At 41.6% G+C, this 18,920-nt stretch overlaps 1 protein-coding gene across 1 annotated transcript in view; it reads left to right on the top strand.

Moving 5' to 3' along the window:
- LOC132473990 (cGMP-inhibited 3',5'-cyclic phosphodiesterase 3A-like) overlaps window positions 1-14,368 on the top strand; it is a 46,185-nt gene extending 31,817 nt beyond the window's left edge. Inside the window, 9 exon segments of the mRNA XM_060074392.1 lie at window positions 118-320; window positions 1,062-1,202; window positions 1,612-1,723; window positions 1,997-2,104; window positions 2,409-2,629; window positions 2,971-3,174; window positions 3,349-3,510; window positions 8,281-8,602; window positions 9,095-14,368. Of these exon segments, the coding sequence (XP_059930375.1) occupies window positions 118-320; window positions 1,062-1,202; window positions 1,612-1,723; window positions 1,997-2,104; window positions 2,409-2,629; window positions 2,971-3,174; window positions 3,349-3,510; window positions 8,281-8,602; window positions 9,095-9,399 (1,778 nt within the window). The 3' untranslated portion in view covers window positions 9,400-14,368.
- Window positions 14,369-18,920: the final 4,552 nt, after the last annotated feature.

Raw genomic sequence — 18,920 nt, 5'->3', positions numbered from 1 at the left:
AACCAAACACTGTACTTACAACAACCAACGTCACAGGAACGATTTAAATATAAAAAATGGTTAAAAACCGCCACCACGGTTATAATACCTTCATTTCCATCCATGTTGTCTCTGAAGATGAGCGTGCGGTTGCTTCATCGGACTACGACAGCACCTACGACAGCACCTTCGAGACCAACCACAGTGACAGCAGCGACTTTGCACAGAACGATGAAGAGGGGGAAGGGGGGGGCAAGAAGCCCCCCGAGGTCCGGGATGGGCCCGGGCCGTATCGGAACGAGGGCATCAGTCTCCACCCCCTTGTCCCTGATTCCCCCGAGGTAGGCCTACACACACACACACACACAAACACACAACTAAAAGCGTTAGTTCATGGTGAAGTATATCAGCTGTCGATGGATGCTTCCCTAGGGAGAGAGAAAACAAATAGTTCTCAGTATGACTTTTTAGGATAAAGAATGTTTTTGTGCTGCCGATGCAATGAGCCAGCAGATATTCCTCGTTTCTTATGGCAATGGATTTACAATAAGAACCTATGGGTTGGTTACTGGATGCTATTCATTGTGGAGATGCAGGAACAACAGGTGCGGCTTGTTACATTGATATGAGGGTCCTTCCATTCATACAGTCCCAGTATGACGCAATCTTCGTTTTTTTTCTCCATGGTTAGATCACCATGTTTGGTTTGTGTTAGTACTTGTGTACTAGCATGCACTAGATTTTACAAAGAATTTTAGTTGACCAAGTCGAAAGATGTGAAAACTAAGCTTTTAATTGCAGTCAAAGTTGAATCCTCAGCCACCCTGACGGAGGTACAATTGCCATGCATATAGAGGACGTCTCCCTTAACAAGTGTCCTGAGTCCGGACAATAGCGCAATCAATGAGGTCACCGTGTCAATATTAAGTGCTCAGTGAAAGCGCTGGGTGCCACTACACCAGCAGGCGAATCACTGGAGAAGGGCCGCCATGGGCTGTGAATACATGTTCGTCCTAGTTTGAATCCTCTAGTTTGAATCCCCTGTCTTACCTCTGACCTGGGAACCATGAACTCTGACCCAGAAGGAGAAAGCCTCCCAGGCCCTGGAGGCGGTGGGCCTCCCCGACCTGCAGCCCCTCATGGCGCAGCTCAACAGCTGGAACTTCCCCATCTTCAGCTTGGTGGACAAGACCCACGGCAAGACCGGCTGCATCCTCAGCCAGGTGAACGGCCACGGCTCGGTCCATGTGTCTAGCATCGTAATGAAAGTGCTGAGTGATGACCACATTGTCGTTTGCTAGGTATTGTGCCCTTTTCATGAGGCACGTGCTGTCTCGGAAATGTGTACTGTTGTTCTCAGCCTCAATTCCAACTGGCACCATGCTACTATGTACTAAATGACTGAAAGTATTAAATAACTAAATCTACTGAAAAAACTGAGTGTACTAAATTACTTATGTACTAAATGACTAGATGTACTTAATTAATAAATGTAATAAATTACTAAATTACATACATTTAAATATTAAATCACATACAATTAAATCACACACATTTTCTGAACTTTTCAGTGGGCTTGATGTTCTCATTATCATGACTTGAGTATTAAATCAGATATTTTTTTTGAACAAGGTGTCCTACAAGCTGTTTGAAGACACAGGTCTGTTCGAGACATTTAAGATTCCAGTGCAAGAATTTATGAACTACTTCGGTGCTTTGGAAAATGGATACAGGGACATCCCATGTAAGTTGTGTTTTCGTAAGGCTAATCATGCCTATAAGGACCCTCTCTTTAAACCTCTAAATCACCACACAATGGTATTAATTGGGATACTAACACCTGATAAAAAAGTATCAATAACCAACAAAGAAACCCATAGAATTGTATAATATTCTTTATAACATTTATTCATTCACGTGTGTAGAATTTCATTCACAAATTTGCCAGTTGTTTTGTTTGGTAATGTCGCCCTCTACATGTTTATCAGGTTTATCACATTATTATTTTTTTTTCCAGACCACAATCGGATTCACGCCACGGACGTATTGCATGCAGTGTGGTACCTAACCACTCAGCCAATCCCCGGCCTGACCCACCAGCTGGAGGACAGTAGCACACACCCAGGTCAGTACAGACACACACACACACCAAAGCACACACGTCACACAGGAAATCCCAGTGGATAAGGATCTCCATCAGACCCACCATCTCCGTCATCATCATCATCATCATCTCACAACAAGCACACAAATACCAATTACAAAAAATAAATGTATATTTATTTCTCTATTGCCATATTTGTATGTCTTATTCATTGTAAAATTAAAAACAAAACATTAAATGTTACATTATTGCTATCTCTTTATTAATTTTATTATGATGATATTATTTCTCAATCCGACCTCTCTGTCGCTCTCTCCTCCCCCAGACTCTGCCAACGGCCCCAGCCCCAGCGCCACCGGCCCCAGCCCCAGCGCCACCGGCCTGCTGTGCTCCCAGATGAGCCCCCAGCAGGGGGAGGGCTACGGCTCCCTGGCCGGGCTCATCCCGGCCCTGGAGCTCATGGCGCTGTACGTGGCCGCTGCCATGCACGACTACGACCACCCGGGCAGGACCAACGCCTTCCTGGTGGCCACCAGCGCCCCGCAGGTACAGGCTCCCGCCTCGGCATCCTGTACCAGGAACGCTCTCTGGAGATGGATGGAAGAACGCGCAGGGAGCCCCGGAGTTAGAACTGATTACTGTGGATCATCTGGTGGTCTGCGTACATAGACGACCCCTGTGTGCTTGTCCCATAGTACACATGTGTGGTAGAATTTAACCTGCTTTCCCATATTTCTCGTGTGGCAAATTTTATAGATTTGATTTTCACATATAAACATGTTGCAGAATTGAAAATTCAACATTTAGCAGCCTACTTTAACGCGCCACAAAAATGAAACAACCGATAGGGAATATCCAACGAGCTGTGTTAATGTCGCCCCCTGCAGGCGGTTCTGTATAACGACCGCTCTGTGCTGGAGAACCACCATGCGGCGTCCGCCTGGAACCTCTTCATGTCGCGGCCAGAGTTCAACTTCCTCAACAACCTGGAGCACGGGGAGTTCAAGCGCTTCCGCTTCCTGGTGATTGAGGCCATCCTGGCCACCGACCTCAAGAAACACTTTGACTTCCTGGCTGAGTTCAACGCCAAGGTAAACATAGGAACGACATGTTTGATTCACAAAACAAGGCAAAACTCGCACTTGCTATGATCCTCATTGTCTTGAACTGCAGGTAAACATGGGAGCCCTATGAAAGGACTGATGTTAGTCCTGAGGGGGAGACAGTGGCTCCCCCCCTTTAATGATATCTCCAATTGTTCCCAGGTGGGCGACGAGGGTGTGTCCTGTATCGATTGGACCAATGAAAACGACCGTCTCTTGGTGTGCCAGATGTGCATCAAGCTGGCAGATATCAACGGTCCGCTGAAGTGTAAAGAGCTGCACCTGCAGTGGACCGATGGCATCGTCAACGAGTTCTACGAACAAGTACTGGCCTTTCTTACTAAACACAATTATCTCCTGAAGCTATTCAGTCCCCTTCTTAATAAACACAATTAGCTCCTGAAGCTATTCAGTCCCTTTCTTAATAAACACATTTAGCTCCTGAAAATGTTCAGTCCCTTTCTTAATAAACACATTTAGCTCCTGAAGCTGTTCAGTCCCTTTCTTAATAAACACATTTATATCCAGAAGGTGTTCCGTCCCTTTCTCAATAAAGACATTTAGCTAAACATCAAGCATTCTGATTGTTCCAAAAAAAACTTTTTTATTCATGCGATCTGATTGGTCTAAAAAATGTATCTTTTTCAAGTGATCAGATTGGTCGAAATTTCCAACTACCCTTGAAATATCTTATTATTAATAACCAATATGATCGCTCTAAATAAATAGAAAATTCTGACCAATGAGGTCGCTCAAAATATATAGAAAATTTAAACCAATGAGATTGCTCGAAATAAATTAAAAATTTCAACTAATGATATCCTTCGAAATAAATAGAAATTTTCGACCAATGTGATCCCTTGAAATGAATTGAAATTTTCGACCAATCAGATCACTCCAAATAAATATATATTTTTTGACCAATCAGATCGCTCAAAATTTTTGACGCCATCATCAACACCACAGCCACCATCACCACTATCACTACCACTTATTTATATTTTTTTCCACCAATCAGATTGCTCAAAATATAGATAACAATTCTACCAATCAGATTGCTCAAAATAATAAATTTTCATGGCCCTCCACGATAGTGGTTCATGCCTTGTTTTATTTAACACTTTCAATAAGTTGACTTTGAGGCCTTTAAACACATATCCGAGAACGGGGTTGGATAATAAGCACTAAACGTAATCGTTCACAACCTGAACAGTATTGAGAACCTTTAACTGCATAATGTACTCAATAAATATTTCTTCTTAACCAGTAATATCGAAACGGGCTTTCAGTAATGTTCTTTGGCAACATTCAGGGGCCCACGTATCGATGTAGTCGCATCTGTGTTAATCCACCCGGTTACCGATTCTTATCGGTGAATCTTTACACCCCTCGTAGTCATCTTAGGCCTAGTAGAAACAGCATCAATAGTAGTAGTAGTAGGATTCTGTGTAATGTTCCTGGTTATTATTAATCCATGTATTATGAATTATTCTTCAGTTTAAGGGGTGTGTAAGGACACAGAGTCCTGGAGCAAGCAGGGATTCAATATGGTGAAAGTGATTCAGCCTTCAGCCATATGAAGGGTTCATTCTGTTTTCACCATGACTCGCCGTTACATAAACATCAGAATATCACATTACTGTCAACGTCTCTCCCATTTTCTTCTTATCCCCATTCTTTGCTGATTAGTTTTTTACATCCAAATTAGGTGAATGTCATTCCATTGATAATTCACTGGAAATCTCAATAAGTAGCGATTGAATCTCGAGAGAAATATATCTGCGTGTTCAATGACTCTTGGGAAATGGGAACAGGCTAATCATCAACTGCGTCTCTATATTCTATAAGGAATGTATTGCCTGGCAACAGATTATGCTATTGAGTAGCAGTGATTCTGATTGGTCATGCTAGAATTGTGACGAGGAATAAGAGAAATTGTGATTAGGCGGACAAACATCACATGATGGCATCCATAGCAACAGCATGATTTGAAGGTGAACGCTTGCTGTGAAGATCCATAGGGGAGATTATTGTCACTGTCAATAGATGTAGCCTATTTGTGTTCTCCTGATAATAACATTTGAAAGAAAGTATAAATAAAAAGAAGAAAAGGAATAATTAAAAAATATATTTTTCTAAAGAGCATTCTGTATATTTAGTCTTCTCAATTTCAACATCCACCCCTGGCATAAATGCTCAAAATACACAAACTTCATTCTTTTTTGTTAAAATGTCATTATACCCTGGTAAACCATAAGTGTCCTTTTAGCTCGAGAGAGAGAGCCGGAGAGGGCATGGGAAAAAGGCAGACACGGATTGGCGGAGGGAGGTGTAGTGAGAGAGAGAGGGAGGGAGGGAGGGAGGGAGGGGGAGCCACAGCGAGAGATAGAGGCGGGAGGGAGAGAGTGGGAGAGAGTAGAAGAAGAGAGAGAGATGTGAAGGGACTATGCACCAAGGAGCGAGGGAGGGGAGATGAGCACAGGGAGAGTTTCCTTGTCACACGAGAGTCTGACCTAGATGTGTCATCAGGCTGGCAGCTCTCATTCTTAATCACAAAGATTACACCATCATCAAAGAGAGCTAATTAAAGGGTCCCTCATCAAAACAGAGTAAACGCACACACACACACACACACACACACACACACACACACACACACACACACACACACACACACACACACGTTAACACACAAATGCACAGCCATGATAATAATAATAATAATAATACATTTAATTTAGAGGCGCCTTTCAAGACACCCAAGGTCACCTTACAGAGCATATAGTCATCATTCAAAACTATGTAAAACAGACTAGGAATAAAAGGAAAACAGAGGTTAAACATGAAGAATAATAATAATTAATAACACTCAAAGACGCCTAAAGTGAAGGGGGGACCTCACTAACCACCACCAATAGATGATGATGTGCACTTTTTTTGCTATAAAAGCGAGGAACAGGGCCAGAGCAGGGATGAAAGGTTATCAAGCCATGCCAGTCTCTCCTTCTCTTCACCCACCCTTGTCTTTCTCTGTCCCTTTTATCTCCCTCTTTATCCTCCCCTTTTCGCATATCACACACACACACACACACACACACACACACACACACACACACACACACACACACACACACACACACACACACACACACACACACACACACACACACACACACAAGTGTGTATGTTGTGATTAACGTTTTCGTCAGTCGCCATGGCAACAGGAGCTCTTGCCCCTGTCCTTTGAATTGGAACATTCAAACACGGTTATATGGATGCTCTGGTCATGTATGGCTGAGGTGGGGGCCATTGTAATTGAAATCAAGGAGACTCTGCAGTATAAGTACGTGGTCTTATCACTGTAAGAACCACGGTATAGAACGCCTTAATGGGATCCATAAGATCCAATTATAACAGTTGCACAGTGTTACATCTGTATTCTGTCAGATAGTATTCTATTTTCAAACAAGCTATGAAAAAAGACAGGAAAACTGAGCGCACGCTGACTAATTCTATGCTTCTTCATAGGTGGATAGAGGTTGTACAGAGAGGACAGAACGGGGCAGATGTTATGAATTGATTGTTTTTTTCTTCCATGGGGATAGAGTAGCTATGCATCGTTTATTTATATCAGGCTTTTCCTCAGCTAGCTTTGTTCAGGGCAACTTGCAGCCGATAAGCCACATAAGGTCAGTGTGGCCCCTAATCCAGCTCCCCTAGAACAGGCTCTCGTACGTTCACGTCCATTAGCTCGGTCAACATCTTTCAATGGCCCTTTTCTTTGGCCGCTGCCTGGTTTTAATTCTCCACTCGCCTCCACTCACAATGTATTAAACTGCCCTTTCTGTGAAAGACCATGAGCTAGCAAAAACAATATAACTCCAAATGGCCCAATGCCCACACATTCACAGTCCAACATCAACAGGTATTATACAAGTCACGTGAATTGGCTTTGCATCTTTTCGTCTGTATACACATACCTGAATAAAAGAATGAAAGTCCTTGTTTTTATCCGTCGTCTTGTGTATACAAATACTAATCTCTCCCCTATCCTCTAATAACACCCACCGTCAGCTGAGCCTTAGATATCTATGCATAAATACACTATCCGTGCCATGTCCTTTGTGTTTTCTAGTCTTATAAGGCAGCCAGTTATAAAATGAGCTACAGTCAGAACTGGATGGTATTCTGTTTGTGGTACTCTTGACCCACTTTCAAGGAACCATTTTCCAGAGGCAATGAATGAGCAGTTGCCAGCTTACACATCCACACACTGGCCGAGTACAAGGGGAAGCTGCAGTCTCCCAGACATCTTATTGGTTTATATGGCTCTCACATTGTAGTAAGCTGCTGCATTATGTCAACGCTTGGAAAAGAGGCATATCCAAACGGCAAATGAAAAACAGCATTCAGTTTGGCTCGATGTCAATTCATGGCGCTGTTGATACTCTTTAAACTGGGCATTTAAAGCCGGGTATCACCTGGCATCCATTCATCTTTGGTATCGTTCTTATTAAAATGACATAAATCAGAAAACGCTTCTAAAATATACAAATGAAGAACAGTGTTTCTTTGAAACATATGAAAATGATTGCTCAACGTGTACATCGTGACTAAACCAACTCACAGGGTATATTTCCCAGGAGTAAAAAACCATGACAAGTCCCCCACCCATGACATTTCATGATTCTCATATTCCAGGAATGTTCTCCGTCCCAAAACACTCACACATGGAGGCTGAGCTGCACAGTGACCTTATCTGAAATGTTGCATCATCGATTACATTGAAAAGTGGCAAGGGTGGGGCCAAAGGACTCCACCCTTGACACGTTTAAAGTGATTTATTTGAGATACTTTTCAGGCAGCAGGTAGGGGTTAGGGGCATCACGGGTACTGAAGGATGCCTCAGTTCTTCATCAAACCCAGAACCTATGGGCTCGAGTCAAAGCCCCTAATACCACCACTATCTTGCCCCCCACCCCTGAGCCATACAGAAAGTCCCCACTGAAGAGAGAAGGGTACATTCCAGTTCACCAATGATTCTATGCTATGCTATGCTAGCGCTATGATGCTAACACTTATTGGTGTCGGCAGGGCGACCAGGAGGCCAGCCTGGGCCTCCCCATCAGCCCCTTCATGGACCGCTCGGCGCCCAAGCTGGCCGAGCTGCAGGAGTCCTTCATCACGCACATCGTCGGCCCCCTCTGCTCCGCCTACGACTCGGCCGCGCTCATGCCCGGCTGCTGGGTACAGCGCCGGCCGAGCGCCGCCGCCACCGCCACCGCCACCACCGCCACCACCGACGCCACCACCAAGGACGTGGAGGCCGGCGACGTCGGGGAGGAGCTCGAGGAAGACGAGGATGAGGATGAAGACACAGCAGAGGAAGACGATTCGACCAGCTCCGACACCTCCCGTATGTACTGTATACGAATCCCCGCCGTCATTACCATTCAACAGACGCAGGCTGTCCCTGTCCCCGGGGGCAGCACTCCGGGGTGGAGCCATTGATTCTAACAGCCACGCAGGAAGCTCAAAAGCAGTGTGTCTTTGAGTCTCTGCTTGGCATGTTTCCAAATCGAATGAGGCCCGAATCAACTGCCAGGCGGATTTCTGAAGATTTGTAATGTGCTGCTAAAGGCTTTAATCTAATCTTATTATCTTGACAACTCAGTTCTGGTTCAAAGTCGGACAACACAGTTTGAGGTCTTTTGAGTTTCCTCAAGGCATGTCCTAGTTTAGTCCTGCTAAGTAGTGTGTGTTGCACATCTACGTTGTCTTTTTGCGGAAAGAATGCCCACAATAGGTTCTTCAGTCTGGTTTTCTTCCGCCAGAAGGTGTTTATTACGTCTATTATTAGACCGTTAATCCTGCCCTTTTTTACCTCTCTGTCTCGGTGCTTTTACAGAGATACAAGACCCTCTGCGGAAGACCAGGAGAAAAGTATTTTGCCAAATCACACAGCACCTCCTCGACAACCACGAGATGTGGAAGAGGGTCATCGCCAAGGAGAGCCAAGAGCAGGCCCAGAAAGAGGATTCAAACTGCCTCAGTGGCCCCGGCGAGCCAATCACAGCCATCATTCACGAGGAGGAGGAGGAGTCAGCAAGCAAAGAGGAAGAGCCGGTCAACGGCATCGAGGAAGAGGATGAGGTCGATCCGATCGAGGGAGAGGAAATATTTCCAGAGACATTGGTGGAAAAGGAGGAGTAGCCAAACGTATCCTATTTTCTGTTGTTTAACCAACTTTGAACTTCGACCTTTTAAACTAATACAATTTATTTCCTTCTTTTTGATAATCTCTTGATGCGGTAGCCAGCACATCACCTTGACACAACACTGTAGAAGATGTTCCGGGTAATTTGTGCCTCAGAAAAAAAATAACAGGGTGGAGATGCACGGAGGACGTCTGCTAGGTGCAATAAGCAAGGGAAGGGAGGGGGGGGGGACTTGGATAGAAAAAAAACACAAGAGAAAGAAATCCTGTATGTCGGTGACTGTGTGTATAGTTTGTCTTATAATTAGCGAAGTATGTTGCCAGCTGTCTGTTGCCCTCATCTTGGAAAAGAGTGTCATTCTTTGGAACCACGGCCGATAGGAAAGGCTCTTCATAGCATTAATAATTTACAGATCATCCCCGCCCAAGAGTAGCCATGGGTGCATCCGAATACTAAGTATACTATTTCTGTGCAGTGTCTACTACTTGACCGTTAATGTAGTACGTTCTACAGCTATGCGTAGAACGCCTCCGAACGCTTCCGAACACCACCGAAACGCCACCGGATGTTTGGAGATCATGTCCTAAGTCACCTGCGATAATCGACAGTTTTTCTTCTTCGGTTACCAGACTCCGGCTGAATTGTGGGATAGCGTAGTGACCTACCGTTGTATACTGTGGCAGTAGTATGTATTCGGAAACTGTTTACCTACTACACAATGCGTACGGAGCATTCGGACGCGCTATATTTGTGACGTACTACAAAATGCCTACTATATAGCAGTCAAGTACGAGTATTCGGATGCATCATATGTCTCTCACGACATCACCAGTGCAGAGGCGTCCCCTGAAAGCCTCTGGCTCGTGAAAAAGGCCCTTGAGAAGCAATGGAACAATAAGAACCCATCCCACGCTAAGAACCGAATACGACGTTTAACAAAGAACCCTGTAGCTCTTAAAATACGTAATTCAAAAAGCTTTATTCTCGCTCAAGGAAAACGCATACAAAACTAGTTTTTCTCATGTCACACACACAATTATTATTCAATGTTTAATATTCTTTAGTTTCCATCCCTGCTCTATTCCTTGTGTCTCTTCATGAAAGTCACTCGAGTTACCTATCCCATCACAACGCTCAGGAAGAACCAACACAGCCGGGGAAGCATACTGAATCTCTGCAGAATCATATTATGAACTTTGTTACGTATCCATCAGACTTATATGGTAGAAAAGATAATGATGAAACTAAACTTAATCCTCACATGCATGACATTTACTAGTCCGTCAATGTCACTTTTTTATAAAGCTAAAGTAAGAAAGCCATCCTTTCCAATACACATGGTGAAATAAAGAACGGTGTGAAGCCACTTCAAACTGACTTCCATTCCTTCAGGGAGTCCAACTAGGAGCTCCCCTTGTCTGGTGCAGCCATGGCAAACCCGTAGGTAGGCCTAAACACCAGGCAGACCAGTGGATCATGGTCCATATTAAATGTAGCAATTGTAGCTGACCCTCCAGGCTGCACCCGGCTAGAAGACTTCATGGCTCCACATTCCCTGCCTGCTTAAGCGACAGCTAATCATCACTTCATTTCACATTTTCCACGCTAACGTCCATTGAGTTCAATGCTCCCAAGGTCAGGGAAGGTACGCTTTACAGGTCGCCTCACTTATTGACATAGTGCTGGTTAAACATAGTTTTTTTTATATAACTGACTTACTTACCTCCATCATATATGCTGTTGTTCATTGTTCACGGGAGCTCTTACTGAATGGTATGTAGGCTGTGTGTTTATGTGAACCAGGCCAGGAAATAATCTTCAACTCTTGAAGGCCGCTGAACATGTTGTCCCCATATTATACCAATAGCACATTGTTAGTCGATTCTTTGACACAAGGGAATACTTTAGTATAGATTCCACTAGGATCGGTGTCACAGTGAGGCTGAGGGTGAGGGGTTTCAGAGCATGATGAACGTCCCTTTAATTTGACATTATGGAGAAGGAAATGGCAGTAGATTCAGATGGGGAGAATGCTTGGATTCCTTATCAGTGATTTATGCACTTCTGGAGACACTCACTCACTAACACGCACTCACTCACCATCACTTACCTCTGACCAGGTTTAGAACTTTGACATTGATGGAAATTGGGATCCTAATGATGACGATGATGATAATGAGGACTGTAGGCATAATTGGTTGTTGTTTTTTACCAATGAGACAATGAGGTTTGATAGAAACGCATGCTTTTGTCCAATTTGAAGTTGTTTTACCTGTTTTGTTTGTGTTCCAAACAAAAAGAGACACTTTTATATTAATTCCAATTCATCCATCAATATTTTCAAATGAAAGTTATAGGTCGTGCTAAAACTTAGAAAGGAAGCAAACATACATTTGTACCCAAGCTTTCCATGGTCCATGTTGAATTGGCATTCTACCTAAAGGGAGATTAAGAGATTGATGAAGGATTTGAAGGTGGATCTAATGGTATAATTGGGCAGTTTTTCTGCCACTAAGCTCATTAAGAGTTTGGGTCATTACGTATGCAAAATAGTTTCATGAAAGATATCTCTTAATGATGACGCCTTTCTTCTCTCCCAACACAAACATAAACCAGCAAATTAAAAAAAAAAACATCAGCACTCCTCACAATTTGGTGAACCAATTTGTGAGGAGTGCTGATGGATTTTTGGACAGTACATCTTCAACACTGTCCAAATCCTTAACTTTAATTGTTGCTAAGTAGTCCAAATAGGCATGGTCTCAAGTCTTAAGACAAAGCTGTGTCGAACAATTTCACTTTTCGCATGTAGTATCTGCATTCACTATAACAGTTGAAAAGCTAAAAAAAGGTTGAGGTTCAGTTTGAATACATTTTACATTTTCTATGGTTTGTGGCAAACCAACATACTTATTTGTATAACTTTGAACTATAGATTTTTTTTGGACCACAACACAAAGACGGAGAACGTCAGACAAAAATAAAATATAGGTAACTAATATTTGAATCATGCAGGAATGGTAATAAGACACAAGTTTTGAAATAACGTCAAAAAGTTAATGTTGCCTTGGTAGGACCAGTATTGAACCTCTATAAACAGAACTGTGATTTATTTTTTATCAATATAATGTAAAGCTTAACTCTGAGGGTGGTTTCATGTACAGATTCATTCACTTTTCCCTAGATAAACTGAGGAATTATTTACAGTAAATCTACCTTTGGTCAGACATCAAAAGCTAACTGCACTTACAGCCTAGTGGCTCAACCCAGTCAGTGAGGGTAAAGGCTGAATACTCAAGAAGTAATACGAAAATCATGGCTACCTAGCGAAAATAGGCTAATGAGGGTTTAAGTTAAATCAATTGTATTTACAATATAGCTCTTTAGAACTATAATAACATAACCCAGAATGTGCTGTCTTTGGCAGCTAGGAATCTTATCACCTCATTTCCATGATTTAACCATAATCCCAAATGCTAAAATCATATAGAGCAAGCCGATGTATTTTGATGCAAATAAACAAGCTTCTTGTAAAGTGCACATATTCATCCATTTAGACATTCTGTCAGGGCTCTTTAAGTCATCTCTCTGAAAAGTGACTTTTGGAGGTTGTGATAAGTCCAATGGTTAGGCAGGCCCAACACCCATGCGTTGACACACGTGATACTCTAGCTGCATCGATGAATGCTCTTATGTACATCCGTTTTTAGAATTCACTCTTTTAGTTCCGTATAAAAGAAGATTCATATGTGAGCCAGTGTTTCCAGTCATGTGGCCGTGGCTGCACTCATCAACGATCGGTCACAGCCAACCTGTCGATATTGTAATCCACTCGTATTTTGTACTACTTTTATTTGTTGCCTAGTAGACACCACACTACATGTTACTGTTGGCTTCACACGCTTACCTTTGTTCACAAAAGCACATCCCACTGCAGCTGTAGGGAGAGGACAAGGGCCAACGTGCACCAGATTCACTTGTGCAAGCCAAAGACGTGTTGAGGTCTCTGTGTTTACGTGATACGCACAAGGAAACCTCAACAAGGAGCATTCGGTTAGTGTGGTCACTCTTTTCTGTTGGTTGGTTGCAGAGCAGGTGGTCTGGAAGGGCATTGCAATAGTATAAACCAGTGTAAACCCTTAGACATAGTAGAGTATGAGGTAGTGCAAAAACATGAAAGATCACGTTTATCTATCAAATGATTTAAATAATTACCCATCTCCCGTCCTTCGTCAACATGTTTTTACTGTCGATACTGTTTGCATAACTGCTATGTCTATGTGCAGCGCTAGCACTCAAGGGGAATGCCCTTCTAGGGCATGAATCTGAAGGCGTTTAGGCGGTTTGAACCAAAAACACTGTCGTTTATTTTCTATTATGTGTTATTTCTGCTAGATGCGGGGCCTATGTCCTTGCAACCATACAATTTTAGCATGTATGTGCATTGTTTGAATGCTAATAACCTTTTTTTCTTGTGACAAAGGGAAAACCAAAACAAAGTATCATGTTTAAAACAAGACACGTGAGACTAGTATGTTTCTGTTACTTCACAGACTTCAATAATTATGTTTTGCTCTATTATCTTGCACTTAACACTTGTAGCAATACCTATAGAATGGGGGAAATTATGCGATTCACAAGTATTTGTTAAGAAAATACTACATGTTATTCCTGGTAATTGTTTGATTTTGTAAAAAAAAAAAAAATATGAGTATATGCTGTACAGATTCAACAAATATATTACAACAAAAACGTTTTACAAAAATATTTATTTTTACTGTTTTGTAAGTTAGACACAATACTGTAGCTCCTCTATTGCCAGAATAAATGGAAGTGCCTCTTGACTGTGTATAACAAACTAACTATACAATATACTGAGATTATTAGAAGCTGTCACTAGCAGAACAGTGTTGATGTTGTAATGTGAACATGGTTTAATAACATTTATAAATGATAAACCTTTGTGTTTGTGAGTCTTTTTTATGTACTATTTCTTTTCTACACTGCTACACAAAAGTTTACTGCATTTTAGTACTGACTTCTCTCATAATGATCAGAAATGACTGTGATAGTTGATGCTTCTGTCTATGTTTGTGTATGTCAGTTTGTATACACATGTCTACTTATCAATAGGAACTATTAGATACTATTTGGTTGTCCCTTGTGCACTGGCTGTAATCTGATGGACTTCCTTATATGTGCCTTAAATATGCAAAGGGATCAGCTATTTTTAAGTGTAAGCTACTTTAATGGAAAATGCATTACATCACAAGCGGTAATAATAATGAAAAGACTGAGCCCCTAGAATGTTCTAGTAAAGAACAGTTTACAATGGAATTCACATTTCATGAAAATCTGGTGATTGTGTGTGAGTCATCACTTACCCGACTGGTTGGCTTACTGTTGGGTTTCCACGTACTGATGCGAGTATTATATGTTCAGGGTTTCAAAGGTGTTCGGGGATGATTACTCGGATGGTTGCTTCTGTGTTCGGGCCATTGCTAGGAGACTCCTAGAGTGCTCTATATTGTTGCCAGGAAGTTGTTATTTGGTTAGATGGTAGGGTTGCTCAGTCGTTGCTGGTTGCTTTGGCATTGGAATTGGAAATGTTAAAAGGTAGAGGTGTCTCATTTTGAAAATTACACCACAGCATTGTTAAACACCTGATTCTGATCGGTAAATAACATTCCAAGGTGTGCATAATTGATCAATCACAGAACACCTATTACATACATACATACATGCATACATACATACATACATACATACATACATACATACATACATACATTGCGATGGCAGGCAACTCTAGCCTTGTCCGCATCATCACATTTCTTTCTAATAACAAGACACCAGATCATGGTTTATTCCTCACACTTAGAACGCAATTGACCACTCAAAATCAAGTATTTAACAATTCTGTGGTATAAACAACATCAGCCACAACCCTGGAATCACTATAAACTATATACAGACATCAAGCAATATGTTTTCACATCCATAAACATCCATATCTCCTCCATACTCTCATATCTCTGTATGTTCCTACAGTAGACAATATAAATGAGGCACACAACACAAGTACATGAATTGAAACAAACCGGGGCAACAGCACTGTGAGCTACAGAAACAGGAAAATACATACACCAATGCTGATGTATTAACACACAGTACATCATTGTTCAAACAAACAATTCGGATCCCTGCTTTAGGATTATGACGTTTGAGAAAAGTCCAAACACAATGACACTCAAATGTGCACACACACCCACACACATTTCACACATATGCACATGCATACATTGGCTTTCTGTATTCTGCTATTTTTTCTGCCCTCAGGAACATATATCTTTCAACCCCAAAATTTTTGTTTATGTTATAAATTTTTGCTTTATTCACAATGTAGTGGTGTTCCTCTTTCATTCATGAAAAATCCCAATGACAATCTGTTTGCCTCACCTCCATTTTTGGAAATTTGTATTGTCAAATATGTGGGATTCATCCTCAGCCTTAGACATAAAGCTCAGGGGAAAATAATTGTAAGAGATAAATATCTGTCCAACAGGCTAATGAACACAAAACAAAAAGGCTGGCTTCATACTTGTGTATGCAGTAAAAGTTGATGCATCAAAGTGGCATTTGGCTTCACAGTGTTGCTATGGCTACATCAGTTGCATTGATATGTGACGTAATGAAATATGTAATCTGAAAACACACCTCAAGGATTCCATAGGTGGTCTAATTTGACCCTTGATTTTGGCAGAAACATTGGACAGATAGGTGTTCTGCAACATACAGGCTATGCATACTCTGCATAAGTGCTCAACCAAAAGAAGGAACTGTATGTTGCAATGTAAAGGTGTACATCTTTCGAGATAATGCAAGGCTTCCTCCTCAAGCCTTCTTCAGTGAGCAGTGGGTCACATTGGTTTCTCAGAACATCGGCAGGTTTTAACAAGCAGAGTTCCAATTCTCTGTCAATGAACAGGGCAGAGGTTGAGGTCTTGGCCCAGCTAACCTAACTGTGCTCTGTCCCTGTGTCATTTTTGACACATCATGTAATGCAAATAATAGAAAATCACTAGATACCTATACCCTTTAAACTTTCTTCTGCTTGAAACATAACCGTGTTCAAGTGGAACTAGATCAACTTGCAACTTGCATAGAACAGTTTTTGGAGGTGGATGCCATTCAGGGAAATGTTACTTGCAGCTGTATCAGATAAATGTATCGGAAGAATGTTATTATTTTGTGAATGAGTGGCTTATTGCTCTGATTAACTTTCTGTTAAAGAAAGTGGCCTACTGTGTGCCACAGCATTAGCAGTTCAGTGTGTTCAATGCACTTGATCCGGCTCAAAGGGTTTTGGGGTTGCAGTGAAATGGGTAGCCTCCAATGTGCGATTACAATGTTTGAGGCAAATTCTAACAAATTGTAAGTCGCGTTGGATAAAAGCACCTGCTAAATGCCTTTGAGCCGGATGAAGTGCATTGAACACACTGAACTGCTAATGCTGTGGCAGACAGTAGGCCAGAACGGAAGTTAAACAGAGCAATAAGCCACTCACTCACAAAACAATAACATTCTTACGATATGTCGCTGTCGGTACAGTAAGGATGTTCCTAGAACCAAGTGCAAAGCACTAACTAACTAACTACGCTAAGTTAACCCATTCCCCGTATACACTAAAGATAGCTTGGATAAGATGCTACACAACTAAGTACTATAACTTAGTATGACATGCAGTGGTAAGAATACATTTATGCACCCATGCAGAAGTTTACTAAAAAGGGGAATAAAAAAATCATCTTTTGGAAATTGATGCCTTAATTATGAGGAAATTAGGAAAAATCAAACCTTTTAGTCCACCAATTTACTTTGTGAATGAATAATCAAATACAGGGGGCATATAATAATAATAATAATAATACATTTAATTTAGAGGCGCCTTTCAAGACACCCAAGGTCACCTTACAGAGCATATAGTCATCATTCAAAACTATGTAAAACAGACTAGGAATAAAAGGAAAACAGAGGTTAAACATGAAGAATAATAATAATTAATAACACTCAAAGACGCCTAAAGTGAAGGGGGGACCTCACTAACCACCACCAATATGTAGCCACCACCAATTCTCATAGAGGCAGGCAGATTTTTATTTTTAAAGGCGATTTATTTCATGGATCCAGGATACTATGCATCCTGATAAAGTCACCTAGGCCTTTGGAATTAAAATAGCCCCACATCATCACATACCCTTCACCATACCTAGAGATTGGCATGGTTCTTTTCCGTTAGCTTAATAGCTGTTAGTTAGCCTAATGATTTCTCAATGCAAATCAAACCAGTTAGGTTTACCTAACTGAAATAAAACCATGCCAAAAAAAAAACATGTCAGTAGGTATGGTGAAGGGGTATGTGATGATGTGGGCCTAGGTGACTTTATCAGGTTGCATAGTATCCTGGATCCAGGAAGTAAATGGCCTTTAAAAATACATATCTGCCCGCCTCTATGGGAATTTAACATATAGGTGCTGCTGTACTTGTGCAGCCTGTATTTTAATGAAGAACATTTATTTATTTAAGATACATTATTCATTCACAAAGAAAATGGTGGCCTAATAGGTTTGATTTTTCCTCATTTGTTTAATTAAGGCAAGATCGATCTCCCAAAAAAAAAAAAAAATGGTCAACTTTAGCATGGGTGCATAAACTTATTCTTACTACTGTACAATATGTGAATACATAAAGTGCCAGGACGTACAACATACAATAAGTAGGAGGGGTGGGAGGGGGTGGCAATGCAGAGGTGAACTCTGAACAGGTGAGTCTTGAGTTTTATTCGGAAGCTGGTGAGCGACTCTGCGGTCCTGACAACGGCAGGTAGCTCTTTCCACCACTGTGGTGCCAAAACAGAGAAGTGTTGTGACTTTCATTAAACTTGCTATTACGCCGTTGAACTTCAATACGCCGTAAAAATGTGCAGAGTAGGCCTATCTCAAAAAGCCGTTTGAAAGCTAGTTTTCCTTCAATTGAACGTTTTCATCAGTGAAATTGCCTCCTCCTCTTGATTGTCGCAGCTCGTAATTATGCACCTTCTTCACCCGATCAACAAACCAATTAACCAAAATCAGACCGCACTAGTCCATAAATTATCCCTTCATCGTTCGCTTGCAATTGCTATAAATAATCTATTCGGTCCAATTGCAGTCTTCAATGTGTAAGAGCAGCGTTAGACCCCTAATATGGGTTTTATCTGCGTTTTATTCATATTAGACTATAGATGTAGGCCTACATAACATGCATAAATTGCACATTGAACACATTCGGAGCAGGCGGAAATATGGATCAATGCGCTACTTTCTGAAAAAAAGGGAGACAAACGTGGTGATGCAAGTGAAAAAATCATTGTTAGTGTAGGCTACTAGGCCCACTGAGTTGGACAAAACACCCGATATAGGTCCACATAGTGTAGTGAAGTAATGCACAGCGAGAACGAGAGAAATACGCATTAA

This window comes from Gadus macrocephalus, chromosome 16 (genome assembly GCF_031168955.1).
Source record: "Gadus macrocephalus chromosome 16, ASM3116895v1".
In the NCBI taxonomy this organism is placed as follows: Eukaryota; Metazoa; Chordata; class Actinopteri; order Gadiformes; family Gadidae; genus Gadus; species Gadus macrocephalus.
This window is presented reverse-complemented; position numbering and strand designations above follow the sequence as displayed.